General features: G+C 41.9%; 1 protein-coding gene across 1 annotated transcript in view; it reads left to right on the forward strand.

Annotated features, from left to right (window-relative positions):
• Positions 1 to 9,821: 9,821 nt before the first annotated feature.
• The window catches only part of LOC134348638 (grancalcin-like), a 29,382-nt gene continuing 16,528 nt past the window's right edge, over positions 9,822 to 22,675 (forward strand). The window contains exons 1-3 of the mRNA XM_063052334.1: positions 9,822 to 9,999; positions 16,327 to 16,485; positions 21,018 to 21,087. Of these exons, the coding sequence (XP_062908404.1) occupies positions 9,976 to 9,999; positions 16,327 to 16,485; positions 21,018 to 21,087 (253 nt within the window). The 5' untranslated portion in view covers positions 9,822 to 9,975. The remainder of the gene's footprint in view (positions 10,000 to 16,326; positions 16,486 to 21,017; positions 21,088 to 22,675) is intronic.

Below are 22,675 nucleotides of genomic sequence, written 5' to 3' on the forward strand. Positions count from 1 at the left end.
TCAGTTCAGGCCCATCTCCACCGGTGCCGCAAGGTCTGGAAGGATGCACGCTCGGCCCTGCTCCACTCCGCTGACTGCAACCGGAGGATCGCTGATCACCACCGAATTCCTGCGCCCAACTATTGGCCTGGTCAGAAGGCTTGGCTCTCTTCAAGAGGCATCCCCCTCAAGAATGAATCCAAGAAACTCACCCCTCGTTACATCGGACCATTCGAAATCGAGAGCCTCATCAACACCTCAGTGGTCAAACTCAAACTGCCCAGATCTGTGCACATTTATCCCACGTTCCACGTCTTCCAACTGAAACCTGTGTCTGCCAGCCCTTCGTGCCCTCCTGCTGAACCTCCTCCACCCGCCTGGGTCATCGACTACCCAGCTGACACCATCCAGCAAATACTGGACGTGTGCCACCGAGGCAAGAGTCGATTGGGAGCAATACGGCCTTGAGAGCACACCTGGATCCCTGGTCCTTCATCTTGGACCTTTCCCTCATCCGAGATTTCCATCACGACAATCCAAACAAGTCTGGTGGTTCGCTTGGGGGTGGGGGGGGTGCAGGGGAGTATTGTCATAGTCCCGACCGTTAATTCCCCATTTTCTCGTAATTCCCTTTGATTATGTCACGGTCCCCGACCATTAACTCCCCATTTCTCCTAATTCCCTTTGATGGTGGCACACCTGATTCTCATCAAGACCTGCAGCATTAAAAACCCTGGCTTTGCATCCACTTTTTGCCAGATGGTTGTATTAGCCAGTGCAGTAACTAAGGTTCCTGGCCGCTTAGGATTGTGTATTCTAAGTTTTACTTCAGTACTGAGGTTTAGACCATAAGACAAGACAAAGGAGCAGAAGTCGGCCATTCGGCCCATTGAGTCTGCTCTGCCATTTTATCATGAGTTGATCCATTCTCCCATTTAGTCCCACTCCCCTGCCTTCTCACCATAACCTTTGATACCCTGGCTACACAAATACCTATCAATCTCTGCCTTAAACACACCCAATGACTTGGCCTCCACTGCTGCCCATGGCAACAAATTCCATAGATTCACCACCCTCTGACTAAAAAAATTCTTCGCATTTCTGTTCTGAAAGGGCGCCCTTCAATCCTTATGTCATGCCCTCTTGTACTAGACTCCCCCATCATGGGAAACAACTTTGCCACATCCACTCTGTCCATGCCTTTCAACATTTGAAATGTTTCTGAGGTCTCCCCTCATTCTTCTAAACTCCAAGGAATACAGTCCAAGAGCGGACAAACATTCCTCTTATGTTAACCCTCTCATTCCCAGAACCATTCTAGTGAATCTTCTCTGTATCCTCTCCAACGTCAGCACATCCTTTCTTAAACAAGGAGACCAAAACTGCCCACAGTACTCCATGAGATCTCACCAGAGCCTTATACAGCCTCAACATCTCACCCCTGCTCCTATACTCTATTCCTCTAGAAATGAATGCCAACATTGCATTCGCCTTCTTCACCACTGACTCAACCTGGAGGTTAACCTTAAGAGTATCCTGTATGAGGACTCCCAAGTCCCGTTGCATCTCAGAACTTTGAATTCTTTTCCCATTTAAATAATAGTCTGCCCGTTTATTTCTTCTGCCAAAGTGCATAACCATACACTTTCCAACATTGTATTTCATTTGCCACTTCTTTGCCCATTCTTCCAATCTATCCAAGTCTCTCTGCAGACTGTTTCCTCAGCACTACCGGCCCCTCCACCTATCTTCATATTGTCAGCAAACTTAGCCACAAAGCCATCTATTCCACAATCCAAATCGTTGATGTACAATGTAAAAAGAAATGGCCCCAACAGGGATCCCTGTGGAACACCACAGGTAACGGGCAGCCAACCAGAATAGGATCCCTTTATTCCCACTCTTTTTCCTGTCAATCAGCCAATGCTCTATCCACATATGTAACTTTCCTGTAATTCCATGGGGTCTTATCTTGTTAGGTAGCCTCATGTGTGGCACCTTGTCAAAGGCCTTCTGAAAATCCAAATATACAACATCCACTGCATCTCCCTTGTCTAGCCTACTGGTAATTTCCTCAAAAAATTGTAATCGGTTTGTCAGGCAGGATTTTCCTTTAAGGAATCCATGCTGAGTTCTTCCTATCTTGTCATATGCCTCCAGTTACTCTGTAACCTCATCCTTGACAATCGACTCCAACAACTTCCCAACCACCGATGTTAAGCTACCAGGTCTATAATTTCCTTTTTGCTTCCTTGCCCCCTTCTTAAATAGTGGAGTGACATTTGTAATCTTCCAGTCCTCCGGAACCATGCCAGGATCTATCGACTTTTGAAAGATCATCGCTAATGCCTCCGCAATCTCCACAGCTACTTCCTTCAGAACACAAGGGTGCATTCCATCTGCTCCAGGAGATTTATCTACCTTTAGACTATTCAGCTTCCTGAGTACTTTCTCTGTCGTAATTGTGACTGCGCACACTTCTCTTCCCTGCCACCCTTGAGTGTCCGGTATACTGCTGATGTCTTCCTCAGTGAAGACAGATGCAAAATACTTGTTCAATTCCTCTGCCATCTCCTCATCTCCCATTACAATTTCTCCAACATCATTTTCTATCGGTCCTATATCTACTCTCACCTGTCTTTTACTCTTTATATACTTGAAAAAGCATTTAGTACCCTCTTTGATATTATTTGCTTGCTTCCTTTCATAGTTAATCTTTTCCTTCTTAATGACCTTCTTAGTTTCCTTTTGTAAGGTTTTAAAAACTTCACAATCATCTAAGTTTCCCACTAATTTTTGCTTCTTTGTATACGCTCTCCTTTGCTTTAACTTTGGCTTTGACTTCTCTTGTCAACCATGGTTGCATCCTTTTTCCATTCGAAAATTTCTTCATTTTTGGAATATACCTGTCTTGCACCTTCCTCAATTCTCGCATAAACTCCAGCCACTGCTGCTCTTCCGTCTTTCCTGCCAGTGTCCCTTTCCAGTCAACTTTGGCCAGTTCCTCTCTCATGCCACTGTAATTTCCTTTACTCCACTGAAATACTGACACATCAGATTTCGGCTTCTCTTTTTCAAATTTCACAGTGAATTCAACCATGTTATGATCACTGTCTCCTAAGGGTTCCTTCACCTCAATCTCTCCAATCACCTCCGGTCCATTACACAATACCCAATCCAGTACAGCCAATCCCCTAGTGGGCTCAACAACAAGCTGTTCTAAAAAGCCATCTCGCAGACATTCTACAAATTCTCTCTCTTGAGATCCAGTGCCAACTTGATTTTCCCAAACCATTTGCATGTTAAAATCCCCCACAATTATCATAACACTGCCCTTCTGACAAGCCTTTTCTATTTTCTGTTGTAATTTGTAGTCCATATCACTGCAGCTGTTTGGAGGCTTATAAATAACTGCCTATTTACCTGTGAAACTCTGTCTCTCCGTGTCAAGATAAGTAGTCTAAGTTTATTTCAGTACTGAGGTTTTCCTGTGTAACTCCCTCCGTGTTGAGAAAAGTATTGTCATCCGCCTGTCTTTCTACACTCCGTGTCAAGATAAGTTTTGCTTGCCGCCTGTCTCCTGTTTGCCGTCCAGCTCCAGCCTCACCCACGCCCTCGTCTGCATCCTAACTCTATCTCTGTGCCAGTGTCCGGCATTTGGGTTCACCCCGCTCCCCTGTAGCATAGTGATCACAATATGATTGTGTTGAACTTGAAATTTGATAGGGAGAAATTAAAGTCTAACATCGCAGTATTTTAGTGGAGTAAAGGAAGTTACAGTGGTATCAGAGGGGAGCTGGCCAAGGTAAATTGGAAGGAGATGCTGGCATGGATGACAACAGAGCAGCAATGGTGTCAATTTCTGGGAAGAATGAGGAACATGCACGATAGGTGTATTCCAAAAAACAAAGCAATATTGAAATGGCAAAATAGTGGCTGAGAAGCAAAGTCAAAGCTAATGTAAAAGTAAAAGAGATGGCATACAATAAAACAAAAATTAGCAGGAAGTTAGAGGATTAGGAAGCTTTTAAAAAAATAATGGAAGCAACTAGAAGAATCATTAGAAGGGAAAAGGTGAAATATAAAAGCAAGCTAGCAAACAATATCAAGGTGGATAGAAAAAGTTTTTCCAAGTATATAAAAATAAGAGTCGATATGGTACTGCGAGAAAATGAAGCCAGTGAAATAATAATGGGGGACAAGGAGATGACAGATGAACTAAATGAGTGTTTTGCATCAGTCTTCAGTGTGGAAGACAACAGCAGTGTGCCAGGTGTAGAATGGTGTGGGGGAAGAGAAGTGAGTGTGGTTACTATTACAAGGGAGACGGTGCTCAAAAAGCTGAAAGGCCTAAAGGTTCATAAGTCACCCAGACCAGATGAACTGTACCCTTGGGTTTTGAATGTGGTATGGGTAGAGATTGTGGAGGCATTAGTAATGATCTTTCAAGAATCAATGGACTTTGGCATGGTTCTGGAGGACTGGAAAATTGAAAATGTCACTTCATTCTTTAAGAAAGGAGGGAGGCAGCAGAAAGGAAATTATTGACCAGTTAGTCTGACCTCAGTGGTTGGGAAGATGTTGGAGTCAATTGTTAAGGATGAGGTTATGGAGTACTTGGTGACACAGGACAAGTTAGAACAAAATCAGCGTGGTTTCCTAAAGGGAAAGTCTTGCCTGTCAAATTTGTTGGAATTCCTTGAGGAGATTATAAGTAGGATAGGTAAAGGGGATGCAGTGGAAATTGTATATTTTGATTTTCAGTAGGCTTTTGACAAGGTGTCATAAATGAGGCTGCTTACCAAGTTAAAGCCCATGGTATTACAGGAAAATTACTAGCACTGTCAGAGCATTGGCTGATTGGTAGGAGGCAGTCAGTGGGAATAAAAGGGTCCTTTTCTGGTTGACTGCCAGTGACTAGTAGTGTTCTGTAGGGGCCGGTGTTGGGACCGCTTCTTTTTATGTTGTATTTCAATGATTTAGATAACAGAATAGTTGCCAAGTTTGCAGATGATACAAAGATTGGTGGAGGGGCAGATAGTGTTGAGGAAACAGAAAGGCTGCAGGACTTAGACAAGTTAGGAGAATGGGCAAGAAAGTAGCAAAGGAAATACAATGTTGGAAAATGCATGATCATGCATTTTGGTAGTAGAAATAAATGTACAGACTATATTTTTAAAATGGGAAGAAAATCCAAAGATCCTAGATGCAAAGAGACTTGGGAGTCCTTGTGCAGAACACCCTAAAGGCTAACTTGCAGGTTGAGTTGGTGATGAGGAAGGCAAAAGTAATGTTAGCATTCATTTCATGAGGTCTGGAATATTAGAGCACAGATGTGATCCTGAGGTTTTAGAAGGCACTGGTGAGGCCTCACCTCGAGTATTGTGAACAGCTTTTGGGCTCATCTAAGAAAAGATGTGCTAGCATTGGAGATGGTTCAGAGGAGCTTCACAAGGATGATTCTGGGAATGAAAGGTTTATCATATGAAGAACGTTTGGCTCTGGACCTGTATTTTCTGGAATTTAGAAGGATGAGGGAGGATCTCATTGAAACCTTTTGAATGTTGAAAGGCCTAGACAGAGTACATGTAGAAAGGATGTTTCCCATGGTGGGCAAATCCAGGACAAGAGGCCACAGTCTCAGGGGCATCCATTTAAAACAGATGTGGAGAAATTTCTTTAGGCAGAGGGTGGTGAATTTGTGGAATTTATTACCATAGGCACCTGTGGAAGCCAGGTCGTTGAGTGTATTTAAGGCAGAGTTTTTTATAGGTTTTTGATTGCCATGGCACCAAAAGTTATGGGGAGAATTAGATCAGAATCAGGTTTATTATCACCGGCCTATGACATGAAATTTGTTAACTTAGCAGCAGCAGTTCAATGCAATACATAATTTAGCAGAGAAATAATAATAATAATAATAATAATAAATAAAATAAAAAAAATAAATGAACAAGTAAATCAATCATGTACAAACGTATATTGAATAGATTTTTTAAAACGTGCAAAAACAGAAATGCTGTATATTTAAAAAAAAAGTGAGGTAGTGTCCAAAGATTCAATGTCCATTTAGGAATTGGATGGCGGAGGGGAAGAAGCTGTTCCTGAATCGCTGTGTGTGCCTTCAGGCTTCTGTACCTCCTATCTGATGATAACAGTGAGAAAAGGGCATGCCCTGGGTGCTGGATGTTCTTAATAATGGATGCTGCCTTTCTGAGACATCGCTCCCTGAAGATGTCCTGGGTACTTTGTAGGTAGTACCCAAGATGGAGCTGACTAGATTTAGAACCTTCTGCAGCTTCTTTCAGTCCCGTGCAATAGCCCCTCTATACCAGACAGTGATGCAGCCTGTCAGAATGCTCTCCATGATACAACTATAGAAGTTTTAGAGTGTATTTGTTGACATGCCAAATCTCTTCAAACTCCTAATAAAGTACAGCCGCTGTGTTGTCTTCTTTATAACTGCATCGATATGTTGGGACCAGGTTAGATCCTCAGAGATCTTGACACCTAGGAACTTGAAATTGCTCACTCTCTCCACTTCTGATCCCTCTATGAGGAATGGTATATGTTCCTTCGTCTTACCATTCCTGAAGTCCACAATCAGCTCTTTTGTCTTACTGACATTAAGTGCCAGGTTATTGCTGCAGCACCACTCCATTAGTTGGCATATCTCACTCCTTGTATATCCTCCCAAAGATTCAACCAACAATGATTGTATCATCTTCAAATTTATAGATGGTATTTGAGCAATGCCTAGCCACACAGTCATGTGTATATAGAGAGTAGAGCAGTGAGATAGGCACACACCCCTGAGGTGCACCGGTGTTGATTGTCATCGAGAAGGAGATGTTATCACTAATCCGCACAGCTTGTGGTCTTCTGGTTAGGAAGCTGAGGATCCAATTGCAGAGAGAGGTACAGAGGCCCAGGTTCTGCAACTTCTCAATCAGGATTGTGGAAATAATGGTATTAAATGCTGAGCTATAGTTGATGAACAGCATCCTGATGTAGGTGTTTGTGTTGTCCAGGTAGTCTAAAGCCATGTGGGGAGCCATTAAGATTGCATCTGTCATTGACCTGTTGTGGCAATAGGCAAATTGCAATGGATCCAGGTCCTTGCTGAGGCAGGAGTTCAGTCTAGACATGACCAACCTCTCAAAGCATTTCATCACTGTCGATGTGAGTGCTACTGGGCGATAGTTATTAAGCCAGCCCACATTATTCTTCTTAGGCACTGGTATAGTTGTTGCCTTTTTGAAGCAAGTGGGAACTTCCGCCTGTAGCAGTGAAAGATTGAAAATGTCCTCGAATACTCCCGCGAGTTGGTTGGCACAGGTTTTCAGAGCCTTACCAGGTATTCCATCGGGACCTATCCCCTTGCAAGGGTTAACTCTCTTTAAAGACAGCCTAACATCGGCCTATGAGATGGAGATCACAGGGGCAGCAGGGATCTTCACAGCTGTAGTTGTGTTCTCCCTTTCAAAGCATTCATAGAAGACATTGAGTTCATCTGGTAGTGAAGTATCGCTGCCATCCATACTATTAGGTTTCGCTTTGTAGGAAGTAATGTCTTGCAGACCCTGCCAGAGTTTCTGTGCATCCGATGTCGCCTCCAACTTTGTTCAAAATTGTCTCTTTGCCCTTGAGATAGACCTTCGCAAATCATACCTGGTTTTTTGGTACAGGCCTGGGTCGCCAGACTTGAATGCATGAATCTAGCCTTCAGCAGACAACATACCTCCTTGTTCATCCAGAGCTTTTGGTTTGGGAATGTACATTAAGACTTTGTGGGCACAAACTCATCCACACAGGTTTTAATGAAGTCGGTAACAACTGCAGCATACTCATCCAGGTTCGAAGATGAATCCCTGAATACAGTCCAGTCCACTGATTCAAAGCAGTCCTGTAGGCACTCCTGTGTTTCCATTGTCCAGACCTTCTTGGTCCCCACTGCTGGTGCTGCAGTCTTCAGTCTCTGCCTATACTCAGGGAGTAGAAGTACAGCCAGGTGATCAGACTTCCTGAAGTGAGGGTGTGGAATAGCACGGTCAGCATTCTTGATGGAGGTCCAGAGTGTTGTTTCCTCTGGTACTGCAAGTGATCTATTGATAGTAGTTCCTTAGTGATTTTTTTTCAGACTGGCCTGGTTTAAAATCTCCCAAAACGATGGTGAAGGCGTTAGGGTGCGCTGTTTCGTGCCATGTTGATCACTTTGCTCAGATCATCAAATCCTGCTTGACATTAGCCTGAGATGGAATTTAAACTGCTACCAAAATGATCTCAGAGATCTCCTGTAGTAGGTAAAAAGGACGGCACTTTAGAAGGCCAGGGAGTAGGGCTGAGGAGGGGAGAAAAAGGATCAGCCAGGATTGAATGATGAAGCAGACTCAATGGGCCAAATGGCCTAATTCTGCACCCATATCTTATGATCTTAAGGAAATCTGGCTGAGTGGTACCACAACAACAACTTCTCGCTCAGTGGAAGGAGCTAATTATTGACCAGGAGGTGGAAGTCAGAGGTCTGTGAGCCAGTCCTCATTGGAGGAGCAGAGATGGAGAAGGTCAGCAACTTTGAATTCCTTGGTGTTATCATTTCAGAGGCCCTGTCCTGGGCCCAGCACATAAGGGCAATTACGAAGAAAGCATAGCAGTGCCTCTACCTCCTTAGCAGTTTTTGAAGATTTGGCATGACAAACTTCTATAGATGTGTGGTGGAGAGTACATTGACTGGCTGCCTCACAGCCTGGTGTAGAAACACAATTGTCCTTGAACAGAAAATCCAACAAGAAAGTAGTGGATGTGGCTCATCCATCAGGGGTAAAACCCTTCCCACTATTGAGCACATCTACACACAGCGTTGTCACAGGAAAGCAGCATCCATCATCAGGAATCCCCCACCACCCAGGTCTCTTCTCGCTGCTGCCATCAGGAAGAGGGTACAGGAGCCTTAGGACTCACACCACCAGGTTCAGGAACAGTTATTACCTCTCAACCATCAAGCTCTTGAACTGTAGGGGATAACTTCACTTGCTCCATCATTGAAATGTTCACACAACCTATGGCCTCACTTTCAAGGACACTTCATCTCATGTTCTCAGTATTTATTATTTTTTTAATTATTATTTCTTTTTGTATATGCACAGTTTGTTGTCTTTTGCACACTGGTTTAACGTCCAAGTTACTGTGGTTCTAGTGATTCAGTTATTATTCCCTTACGGATTTATTGAATATACCCAGAAGAACTTCTTTATTCAGAGAGTGGTAGCTGTGTGGAACGAGTTTCCAGCAGAAGTGGTTGAGGCAGGTTTGATGATGTCATTTAAAGTTAAATTGGACAGCTATATGGACAGGAAAGGAATGGAGGGTTATGGGCCGAGTGCAGGTCGGTGGGACGAGGTGAGAGTAAGAGTTCGGCACGGACTAGAAGGGCCGAGATGGCCTGTTTCCGTGCTGTAATTGTTGTATGGTTAAGAAAACGAATCTCAGGGTGACACATATATACTTTGAAAATTAATTTACTCTGAATTCTGAAGTCGAAAAGTGATCCAGATTAACGCTACTAAGTAACTTTAGAAGTTCTAGAACATTGTGTGGGTGGAGGCTGGAGGCAGATACACAAGCCGGACCCACTAACACTTCCACAACTCGCTTACGAGACTCCATGCAAAAGAGCGGCAGCGACGTTGACCCAAGTCCCTAATGCTCATGCAGCTTTGTCACGGTCACCGATCCATCATGCTTTTCAAACTTATTGGTTGCCGCAGCGCTCAATCATTGCCCGTCGTTCAATTGAAATCGAGGTTGAGAATCCACCCAACGAATGCGGCGGGGAGGCGGGAGCTGAGGCTGCGGAGTGCCGGGCGACAGGAAGTGAGGCAGAGAGACGGGACGTTGCTCGCTGCTCGGTGTTTAAATACAGCGTTTTCCCAGAGGTTGTGAACTGTAAATACCTTCAGTCCCCGGCTTTAGTGATACGCGGCGAGCTCGGAGACCATGTCTTACCCAGGATATGGCGGGGTAAGTTGGTGGGAGTTCCCGTTGTTCGCGGCCGGCTTCATCACGGCGGCGTAAACCAGGCATGAGGTGTCGCTGGGCCGGGCCGGAGCCGGAGCAGACCAGACCAGTCCCGACCCTTCACCCTGCGCTGCCGGTCACGGCCGCGATCGGCCCTTGTACACCCCCTCCCGCGGTCATGGCACTCGGCGGGTTTCCTGCGGATCAGTAGCCGGGGTCCCTCTGCTCCCTGACGAGAAACACTCATTGTTCACCCTCTGGAGCAGAGCTCACTCCCGCCGTTGTAGTTTTTTTTTGGTCGGGAAGGTGGTCCCAAGGCAGGAATGCCTTCAGTGAGGCCTTGGCATTTTGCTTGCAGTTTCGCTTGGAGAGAAGTGAGGCCAAGCAGTCGAAGACTTGAGACTTAACTCCCTGTGATTTTTTTAAAAAAATTAAAATACCTACCAGTGAGTTAACGTGCAGAGAAGAACTGATGAGCAATATGTGAGATCAGATTTTGCAGCACTTCCGTAAATTGCTGCGGTCAAATGGGGAAATGCACTCCATTTTAACTGAATTTTAAACCGGTAACGCCAAGTAAAATGGAGTGTGTTTTCCTATCCTGTCGAGACCCTGATTTCATTGTTTGTTCAATCATCTTCTTTGTGCCTTTTCATGAACCCACTGATCTCATTTGCATTTTGTATTGCAGATTTAAGAATTATTTTGAAGTTTATATTTCAGTTAAATTAATAGTGGGGAGGGAGCTTAGAGAGTGCTGTTGTTTAATATACTGGAGAACTAATAGTGAATTCTGTATTTGGGTTACAGATATGCGATTCAAAAGTTCAAAGTGCATATGCCACTATACTACACTGAGACTCATTTTCTTGCAGGCATTCACAGTAGATACAATAGAATTAATGAAAAACTGCACAGGGCAAAGACCAACAGCTAATGTGCAAAAGACATCAAGCTGTACAAATACCAAAACAATGAACACTAAATATAGAGAACAGGAGTGTGAGTCCATAGATTGAGGAATCTGTCCGGTATTGGGGTATGTGAAGTTATTCCCCTGTGGTTCAAGATCCTTATGGCTGAGGGGTAATAATTGTTTCTGAACCTGGTGATATTTCTGTCGTGTATAGCTTTTTTTAAAAAAAACATGAAACAAATAAAGTACCGATCCAAACAACTGAAAAATACAAGGAGCTTAAAATAAAATTTGCAATGGATAACATAATCAACTTTTTACGTTTTATAATTATGGAAAAGCCAAAACATTAGATGCAGAGTATATTACCAATGCTTAATGTAGAACAAGAGAATATCATCTTGTGTTCTGTCAAGACTGATACAGAATCAGAAATGAAACAATGCACAATCAATATAAGAAAACTAATTAAGGTGAAGTATAAACAATGGTACTGAAAAGTGAGAAGTTCCTAGGTTTCCATCCTAAACTTGATAGAAAGTCCTTTTATTTGGGAATCATTGGAAAACTGTGTATATCAGTTTGCTATTTAAGACTGGTTGCTATTTGAGATTGATTCCTTAAGGTTGTCACAACCTGGGAAGTGGTTTTGGGGGGGTGGCGGAGGAGGCAGGGAGGTTAAACTCCCACAATCTTCTAAATGCTCCCAATGGTGTGCATCTCATATAGACTCTGACAACTAAGTCCACTCTTGGCCTTCACCTGTGGCTTAGCTACCAAGCCTAGTGGGACCATTTCTACTGACAGGAGAAGGGGCAAAAGCAGGTTATTGGCAACTTAAAAAAACCAGTCACTTTGGGCAGATGGGGCTTGTCAGCTGTGGTTGGCAGCTCATCTAAGAGAAGGAAAACTCTGATCTCAAACCTCCAATGTCATGTGCTATACCCACTCATGGGGAAGGCTTCGGAAGTAAATAGAGGGAAAAGTCCGGAGCTGGAGTCCCTAAGATTGTCTTGCGTTGAGTCTAATGCCGATTGATAACTTGTGTGACGCTGTTGGTGCCGAACTGTACTGGTCTGCCATTGCTGTGCATTCATTAGCTGCGTGGAGAGGGGGAGTCTGCTACATGCAACAACTTGCTCTTCATGGCATACTTTCCTGGCTTGTGTATCCAGACAGTTAGGACAAAACATTCATGGTCAACTCTTCCCAGTGGAGTGCCTCATATAAGCTTGTGATAAACCAGAGATTTTACAGATAGCAATTATTTGAGGAATTGAGTCTTTGTGTGACAGTTTGGAAAACCTTCAGTTGATGGATAGATCCAGTGTAAACAATGCATCATTGCTGACAAACCTGACCAAAGCAGTAGTTGTCATTTACATTGAAATCCAGAAAGCATTTGATAACTTTATGTCACTCAAGATATAAACTTCAATGCCTTCTGCCTGCCCATTGTGCTATGGAAAGTGCAATAGAGGATTTCCATCTCCCTGTGAAGTTTTGTTATCGGAGGCAAGGTTCTTTCCCCGTTAAGATCTCCTGCATCCCCTTGGTTTATGTAGTTTCCTGGAAAGTGCACTTGGGGAGGGGAGTTTCTACTAACTTTCAGGTGGAGTAAGCTCAGATAGACTACTTGGAGCTGTAATATGTTAATTGGGAATTCTGGTGTCTTCACTCTTCCTTCTCAGTCCTGAAGAAGGGTCTCTGTCCAAAATCTTGACTATGTTCATTTCCATAGATGCTGCCTGACCTGCTGAGTTCCTCCAGACTTTTGTGTGTGTGTTGCTTTTGATGTCCTAAGGCTCTTGTTACTGGTTGTAATAATAATTAAAGAGGCATTCAGAGACTATGGTACATTGTGTTTTCCTTTTGGTTTCTGTTGAAATTGACAAACTGTAAATGATTCTAATCAGTAACTGACAATGAGTATGAAAATCAACATTCAAGTTTATTTGTCACGTGTACATTGGAAAGTACAGTGAAATGCACCATTTGTGTTAACAGCCAACACACCTGAGGGTGTGCTGGGGACAGCCTTCAAGTGTCAGCACACATTTCGGCACTGGTAGCATGATGTATTGACATGGGCTTATTTGTTGCCATATATTCCTAACATTGACCAAGGCACACAGACTCACTGTGTGGCCGTTTGACCTAATTAGTTTGACGAAGTCTGAAGATCTATTTGTCCAAAGGCAGCTTTCCTTTGTGAGAAGTCTGGCACATCGCTAATTTCATCCAACACTTCCTTTCCAAAGACGCAAAAGTACTCCTTGCTCACCACATTAGTTTTAAAAGCAAAGTGTTAAATGGCTGGCTACCTGAAAGTAAGTTTCCCTTCCCAAAATGAAATCAACAGCACAGATCTCCATTGGCAGCTGTTTTCAAGGCTCTAGGTAGGCAATATTGCTTTTCTACTGACCATAAATCCACATGTATTACTGCTGATTTACCATTACATTAATTTAACATTCTCAATATTTATTTTCCTTAATGTATGTCCTTGAGTTTAAAATTGCACAATTCTTCCACCAGAAGAGGTAATATGTGTTTTATGACTCTAATTTTTGAAGTATTAAAGAATCATAGAAAAGTACACCACAGAAACAGGCTCTTCGGCCCATCTAGTCTGTGTCAAGCCATATAAACTGCCTGGTCCTATCTATCTGCACTGGAACCATAGCTCTTCATACCCCTGCCATCCATATACCTATCCAAACTTCTCTTAAATGCTGAAATCTTGCTTGATGGCACCACTTGCACTGGCAGCTTGTTACACTCTCTTTAATTATTGGAGTGATTTCCGAAAAAAAGTTTTGAAAATGTGGAACTCAGCAGACAGAACTCTGGATAGCTCAGATACATAGAAAGTAATGAACTGTAAAAGAACAATGGGTTTTTATTAAAAAAATTATCAGAATTAACAAATGTTTTTAACCACCTTTTGCCATAATATGGGGAATGTGGAGCCAATTGAGGGTGCAGGTAAGATTATAATCATTTTTTTAATGGTAGATTTGTTAAATGAGTACTTTGTATCCGTTTTCACAGTGGAGAAAGTGGACAAAATGCCAGCGGTCAAGGGAACCTAAAAATAAGTGATGGGGAGGAGCTCAGTGGATTTAATATAAGTAAGAAAAGTGTTAATGGAGAAAATATTGAGACTTAAGCTATACAAATCTCCAGGAGCTGATGGTTTCTACACCAGGCTTTAAAATAGGTAAGGAACTTGTAGATACATTAGTCATAATTTTATAAAGCTCTCTAGATTCAGACATTATACCATACTGGATTGGGAAAAGTTCAAATGTCACTCCATTATTTAAAAAAAAATGTGCAGGCAAAAAAAAGACAGATAACCACTCACCTAACAACACACATAAAAGTTGCTGGTGAACGCAGCAGGCCAAGCAGCATCTCTAGGAAGAAGTACAGTTGACGTTTCGGGCCGAGACCCTTCGTCAGGACTAACTGAAAGAAGAGCTAGTAAGAGATTTGAAAGTGGGAGGGGGAAGGGAGATCCGAAATGATAGGAGAAGACAGGAGGGGGAGGGATGGAGCCAAGAGCTGGACAGTTGATTGGCAGAAGGGGATATGAGAGGATCATGGGACAGGAGGCCTAGGGAGAAAGAAAGGGGGAGGGGGGAAGCCCAGAGGATGGGCAAGGGGTATAGTGAGGGGGACAGAGGGAGAAAAAGGAGAGAGAGAAAAAGAATGTGTGTGTATATAAATAAATAACGGATGGGTACGAGGGGGAGGTGGGGCATTAGCTGAAGTTAGAGAAGTCAACGTTCATGCCATCAGGTTGGAGGCTACCCAGATGGAATACAAGGTGTTGTTTCTCCAACCTGAGTGTGGCTTCATCTTTACAGTGGAGGAGGCCATGGATAGACATATCAGAATGGGATGTGGAATTAAAATGTGTGGCTACCGGGAGATCCTGCTTTCTCTGGCGGACAAAGCGTAGGTGTTCAGCGAAACGATCTCGCAGTCTGCGTCGGGTCTCGCCAATATATAGAACCACTCACCTATTGTTTTAGCATCTGCTGTAGGGAATCCATCATTGGTTTAAATGGGTATTGATTAATCAGAATTGAAGAACAAGTCATGCCTGACTAAACTAATTGGTTTATTTTTATTGAGGCAGTCCCTAGAACAGTGGAGAGGGAATGTATTTTCAAATTAGTTTACATTCACTTTTTAACAGCATTAGGATTGTTATAATCAATTATTAGCAAAGATGGAAGAGCATTTATAACATTGTGATAAGGTTTTGTATGGTAAGATTCAAAAACAAAAGGTGGATAAGCATTTTTCTGTGACAATGTGATATAGTCCTCAAGGACCTGTACTGGTATTTAGATGGACAGTATATTACTGACTTTGATTTTAATGTTATCTGTTGCATTCCATGTTTTATAACTTGCAGAATGAAATATTTCCATATTTTCCTTGTTTTATCTCCTGCTTTTTACAATCCCCCACCTCTCAAGCTGCTTCTAAACTGCTGCTACCACCCTAATTTATGCTTTTGCTGATCCATCTTCGCAATTCACCTACTTGTCTCTTAATAGAAATATTCTCAATCCTTGCATTCAACTTTTTCACAGTCTTGCACCTAATTATCTCCATATCGTTTCCCAGTACTATAAGCCTAGGAAAGCCAATCAGTACACTTGTATATCACTCACTCTGATGGCTATAATTACGTCAGCTGTAAACCCAGGATCTTGCGTCCTCCTTTTACTTTATTTCCTCTGACCATTTCTGTCATCAGGGCTTTATTTCCCCTAACTCAGTCTCTTATTATCCTAGCTGTAACTTTGTTTATGGCATATGTTGAATATATATTTATAACACCCTAAGACATAGGAGCAGAATTAGCCATTCAGCCCATCGAGCGTGCTCCACTGTTTCATCATGGCTGATTCATTTCCTTCTATAATACTCAATTTTTTATACTTGTGAATAATAATTTGAACCAACAATTGCTCACTTTAAAATATTCTAATTTTGGTCAAGTATGATGTGCATTTTATATTTTTATGCTTGGCGATTCCTGAATAATTTATAATTCTCCAGAGTATGTTGTCTCTTTCCTTAAAATACTTGTTTGCATAAAATTGATAGCTTTTATTTCCGGTGAGGGATGATATCAGAAGTGGGTTAATGCAGCTTTATTGCTATGTATACTAGCTATATTAAGAAAGGTACAAGTAGCTTAATAAAATGTTTATGTATGGGACTATTTAAAATGTCTATGAGAATCGTTCTCATAAGCATGCAATCTTAACTGTTTTTGTAAGAAGTAGGTCTCAAAGTTATTTTACATGTTGAACAATAGAAATTTAAGTTTTAAAAGTTCTTAAATTTTTGTCTATTTTAAAACTGAATGTGTTCTGTCTTGTCAGCATGGAGGTTTTAGTGGACATATGGCAGGAATGGCAGGGCCAGGTGGCCCGATGCATGCTGCTCCACCAGGTGCATATCAAACTTACTCTGCGTACTCTGGTTATCCTGCGGCTTCCGTCGATCCAATGTGGAGTTATTTCACTGCAATTGCTGGACAGGTAAGTACTTTGAGCTACTGCTTCCAGTTACTAAGAAGGCATGTTATGAACTTGCCCGGACTTAGTGATGTGTTCTTGAATATTTGCTTAGTTATGGTTTGATTCAATGACTTCTCTTGTTAGTACTATTAATTGAACATTTCAGTATTAATTTAATTGCAAGTATGCTTCCTTGAAATCAGAATAAGATCTTTTGAATGATTTATTATTGCCAATTCAATGCTATTTTACAGAACATTCTTGGGTTGGAAACACCAAGGAAGATTAGGTAGTGGGATTCATATTGGTGTGAAAAGATTTGCTTTCAGTTCAGTTTTGACAGTAAAATAATAAACTTGGCTTTGACTTGAGCTTTGTCTTTACTCTGCATCAAACTTGTGTTTTTCTCAAGTAGTCTTATGCTGAAATTTGATTACAGATATAGCAAAGTATTCCATTCCCCAGTGTTCACTTTGCTTTGGTTAAACCCTTGCGTTTGCATGAAGTTAGCAATATTTTTGAAAGTGGTGCTGAAATGTCTGCTAAAGAAGTCCACTGCTGGTTTACTAAATAGGAAATTAGTTTTTAAAAACTCATCAAATAAGCATCTTCTGTTTTCAGAATCTAAATTTGTTTCACTTCTTAATAAACTTTATATTCTCACTAATATGAACTTCATGTGCCTATTTTTAAAATAAGATCTACAATGATGGTCAAAATATTCAAAGGACATTTATTATCAAAGTATGTATACAGCCCTGAGATTAGTCTTCCCACAGACAGCCATGAAACAAAGAAAACCGTGGAACCTGTTCAAAGTGAAACTTCAAACCCCAACGCGCAAAAAAAACATACATACCTCATACTTAAATGCCTTTTTGACCATCTATCCTAATACCCTCTCTTTGTGCCTCTATCTAATTTTGTATGAATATTTCGACTTTGGGATGTTCTAGTCTTGTTAAAGTTATTATCTGAATGCCGCCATTCCTGATAGGTTTACATAATATGCTGGTACTTAATATAGTTTCTTAGAATTTTAGATAAACATCTACAGGTATTGCTTAATGTATTTTGAATACCTTAGCAATAATTAGTCTTTGCAATTCACAAGATAGAACAATAAGGAAGGAAATTTGGCTCATCAATTCAGAAAGAATCTGCAATTTTTTCATCAACATTTTCAGCATAGCAGCTTCTTAAACTGTCAAGCACCTGACATTTCGATGACAAATTCTGCCATCTTCATTAGGGATGTCTAGTCTGGTGTGTATACCCACGTCATCCAGCCCTCCTGATTGGTTAATCCTCAACCAATCAGGTTTCCACTGCCCCACCTTGTTTACAATCGTATTCCAGTTCTTACTTAGAGTGAGACCTTTGTCTTTGTTAAAAATTTTTATTCTTTGGTCTTATCTCAATGGCTTTCTTCCCCAGGCAGTCCGAAAAGCATTTGACACGGCACAGTAGTTTGTACCGTCAAAGTCGATCCTGTGGCCATTGCATATGCAAAGTTCTGCTACCTCCAATTTAATGTACCTAGGCATCATTCCTGATGAAGGTGGCAGAGTTTGTCATTGAAATGTCTGTTATAGTTGACACTGGAAGTCCAAGAAGAGTTTATTTATCAGTGCAAACAGGAGGAATTCTGCAGATGCAGGAAATTCAAGCAGCACACATCAAAGTTGCTGGTGAACGAAGGGTCTCGGCCCGAAACGTCGACTGTACCTCTTCCTAGAGATGCTGCCTGGCCTGCTGCATTCACCAGCAACTTTGATATGTGTTGCTTTATTTATCAGCATTTGTTTTTGTTTTTCCCACCTATCAGTTACTCTCATGATATCAATTTTTTCATTGCACTTGTGTAAGTGACAATAAACTCTACCTTAAATTTGAAGTTTGATTTTTGTCAGTTTGGGCACAATTCACTTTCACTCTGCTCTCATTTAAAAATGAAATAAGAATTTAAATGGAAACGGGGGGGGGGCGGGGAGGGGCGAAGAAATGTAAGCCACATTCGTAAGTGGAAGTGAGCAGGAAGAATTCACACTGATCGTCACATTCCTGATGTGAGTTTTTCTGGAGCGTGTGGAGATGCTTGTGGTCTGCCCCAGCACATCCTTAGATGGTGTTGGTTGTTAATGTAAATTGCATATTTCACAGTTTTTGATGTACGTAAATCTGAAATCTGAATCTCCCTGTAGGAGACTATTACAGTTGTGGGGATAAAACCCAATCATAAAGGCCCTTCCCTGCTAGAAAAATAAAACTGTAAAATTCAGATTGTACTGACTACGTGCAAGTCATTACAGTGGATTCTCGTTAATTGGTCCATTGATTCTTCAGGGCGGCCACTTATTTTGGACAAGTCTTAAAGAACAAAAACTAATCATGAAAATAGCTGGGATTCCCTTTGTTTATTTGGGACAGTATGCTGCTTAATTGGGACAAGAGACTGTTGCCAAGCAGTTTCTAACTAGCATCAGTCACGTGAACTTAAGTGGCCATTAGGAACTACAGCATGCTTAGCATGAACGTAGCGTCATTTGTGTGTGTGTGTTTGTGTAAAATTTGGAGGATGCAGAATTGAAACCATTGTATGAAAGCAGTCCATTATCTGCACGAGGTGTCTGCATCAATTTTGTTCATTTACAATCAAAAGAACACCATAAGACATGGGAGCAGAATTAGACCATTTGGCCCGTTGAGTCTACTCCACCATTCAATCATGGCTGAACCTTCCCCCCCCCCCCCCCCAACTCCAGTCCTCGGCCTTCTTCCCGTAACCCTTGCTCTGTCCAATCAAGAACTTATCAGTCTCTGCCTTAAATATACCCAATGACCTGGCCTCCACAGCTGCCTGTGGTAACAAATTCCACAAATTCACCACCCTCTGGCTACAAGAAATTTCTCTGCATCTCTGTTTTAAATGGGCGCCCCTCTATCCTGAGGCTGTGCCCTCTTGTCCTAGACTCCCCCATCTTGGGGAAACATCCTTTCCCCATCTACTCTGTCCAGACCTTTCAACATTCAAAAGGTTTCAATGAGATCCCCCCTCATCCTTCTAAATTCTAGCGAGTACAGATTCCGGGCTATCAAACCCTTTCATTCCCAGAATCATCATATGAACCGCTCTGGGCGCTCTCCAATGCCAGCACATCTTTTCTAAGATGAGCCCAAATCTGTTCACAGTACTCAAGGTGAGGCCTTGCCAGTGCCCTGTAAAGCCTCAGCATTACATCCCTGTTCTTGTATTTAAGACCTCTTGAAGTGAATGCTAATGTTACATTTGCCTTCCTCACCACTGCCTCCCTGCAAGTTAACCTTTCAGGTGTTCTGCACAAGGACTCCCAAGTCCCTTTGCATCTCAAATTTTTGGATTTTCTCCCTGTTCAGAAAATACTGTGCACATTTATTTCTACTACCAAAGTGCATGACCATGCATTTTCCAACATTGTATTTCATTTCCCACTTTCATACCCATTCTCCTAATCAGTCTTAAGTCCTTCTGCATCCTACCTCTTTCCTCAGCACTGCCTGCCCCTCCACCAATTTTTGTATCATTTGCAAACTTGCCAGCAAAGCCATATATACCATCATCTAAATCATTGATATACAGCATAAAAAGTGGTCCCAACACAGACCCCTGTGGAACATCACTACTCACCAGCAGTCAAGCAGAAAATGATCCTTTTATTCCCACCTGCTGCCTCCTACTAATTAGTTAATGCTTTAACCATGCTAGTAACTTTCCTGTAATACCATGGGCTCTTAACTTGGTAAGCAACCGACACAGTTGCATGCTGGTTGTCCATCGTATCCGGCAATGACATTGAAATCCGTACAAGAGGGTTTTCAAAGTAGAAAAGCCGTTGCACTGGGACGGTTCCACTCTCTCAATTTTAGAAATCTGGTCCAGTGTCCAATGACTTATAGAACAATACAGCTCAGGAACCAGGTGTCATCACACTGGTTACAGTGAATAGCCATGACTTCCGTACCTTATCACACCTTTGTTCTCACTGAAGCGTTGCAGAACCACCTTGGCTGTTGAATCTCACTGCTGATCTCATCTGCCCAGTCTGCTGGAGCTAGCTTCACATGCTAGAACATGCTGGGCCCATTTTTTTTTTAAAAGTAAAAATATTTTGTTTGTGAGGAACTTAAATTTTAACTAAAACAAAATGAAGAGACTTGCTAATTTGCTTTTCTTGAATGTGTGGTACTTGAAATGCCGTCAACAATTGCAAGGAGAATTGTAGCTTGATGGGAATTTCTAATATCTTAATAAAACTGGACTACGCTTTGTTTACCTGAAGCAAAATGGTTGCTCTGTGCATCATTGAATTTTTCATTTGTTTTCATTAGTTTTGTAAGTTTTAGTTTTAACGGTTAAGGTATTTGCATGTAAAGATATTAGTGCAAGTAGAAAAGTTACAAATGTTTTTGTTCTAGAGTATTTGTATAAAATGTAAAATTCTTGGCTGATAGTGTTTCCAATATTGTATGATAAAAACATAGAAGAAATCTTAAACTATAAATTTATTTTGTAGGATGGTGAAGTGGATGCTGAGGAATTGCAGCGATGTTTAACTCAATCTGGGCTACATGGCACCTATAAACGTAAGTAATTCTTCAACATTTGCAGATCGCTGTATTAAATGTTTTAAAGTAAGTAAATTTATCAAAGTACATTGTGTGTCACCTTGTACAACCCTGAGATTCATTTTCCTGTGGGCATACTCAGCAAATCTATAATTAATAACTATAGCAGGGTCAATGAAAGATCAACCAGAGTGCAGAAGATGACAAACTGTGCAGATGCAAATATAAATAACTAGCAATCAATAGCAAGAACGTGAGATAATAATACAACATCCTTAAAGTGAGATTATTGGTTGTGGGAACATCTGAATGGATGGGCAAGAGAGTGCAGTTATCCCCTTTTGCTCAGGAGTTTGGTGGTTGAGGGGTAGTAACTGTTCTTGAGCAAAAGGTGAGAGTCCTAAGACTCTTGTACCTTCTATCTAATGCAAACAGTGAGAAAAGTGCATGGCCTGGATGGTGTGGATCTCTAATGATGGATGCTGCTTTCCTACGACAGCGTTTAATATAGATGTGCTCAGTGGTTGGGAGGGCTTTACCTGTGATGTATTGGGCTGAATCCACAACCTTTTGTAGGATTTTCCATTAAAATGCATTGGTCTTTCCACCAACAAATAAGAGAAAATCTGCAAATACTGGAAATCAACACAATGCTGGTAGGAACTCAGCAGGCCGGGCAGCATCTATGGAAAAGAGTAAACAGTCGATGTTTTGGGCCAAGACCCTTTATCAGGACTGCAAAAAAAGAGAAGTCAGAGTAAGTACGTGGTGGTAGGTGATAGGTGAAACCGGAAGAGGGGGAGGGGTGATGTAAAGATTTGGAAGGTTGATTAGTGAAAGAGATAAAGGGCCAGAGAGGGAGGAAATCAGATAGGAGAGAATAGAAGAATTTCCCCATTCTGATGTGTCATTCCATGGCCTCCTCTACTGCCGTGATGAGGCCAGGCTCAGGCTGGAGGAGCAACACCTTATATTCCATCTGGGTAGCCTCCAACCTGATGGCATGGACATCGATTTCTCGAACTTCTGGTAATTGCTACCTGAACCCCCACTGCTCACCATTCCCATTTCCTTCTCCCACCAGCCCATCACCTCCCTCTTCCCTTTCTTTCATGGTCTTCTACCCTCTCCTACTCTTTTTCCATAGATGTTTCCTGACCTGTTGAGTTCTTCCAGCATTTTGTGTGTGTTCGTATTTCCACCCCAGGCTGTGATGCAGCTAGTCATTACAGTCTCCACTACACACCTATAGAAGTTTGTCAAAGCTTTAGATGTCATGCTGAATCTCTGCAGACTCCTAAGGGAGTAGAAGCACTATCGTGCTTTCTTCACAATTGCACTTACATGATGGGTCCAGGACAGATGGTCTGAAATAGTAACACCTGGGAATTTAAAGTTACTCACCCTCTCTACCTCTGATCCTCCAATGAATACAGGCTCATGGACCTCTGGTTTCCCTCTGCAATCAGTTTCTTGGTCTTGTTGACATTGAGAGGTGGTTGTTATGATACCACTCAGTCAATCTCCCTCCTATATGCTGATTCGTCACCGTCACTGCAGTTGTCAGTTACTGAAAAGTAGCATCACATGTTAGCAAAGTTTTTTT

Source organism: Mobula hypostoma, chromosome 6 (genome assembly GCF_963921235.1).
Source record: "Mobula hypostoma chromosome 6, sMobHyp1.1, whole genome shotgun sequence".
In the NCBI taxonomy this organism is placed as follows: domain Eukaryota; kingdom Metazoa; phylum Chordata; class Chondrichthyes; order Myliobatiformes; family Myliobatidae; genus Mobula; species Mobula hypostoma.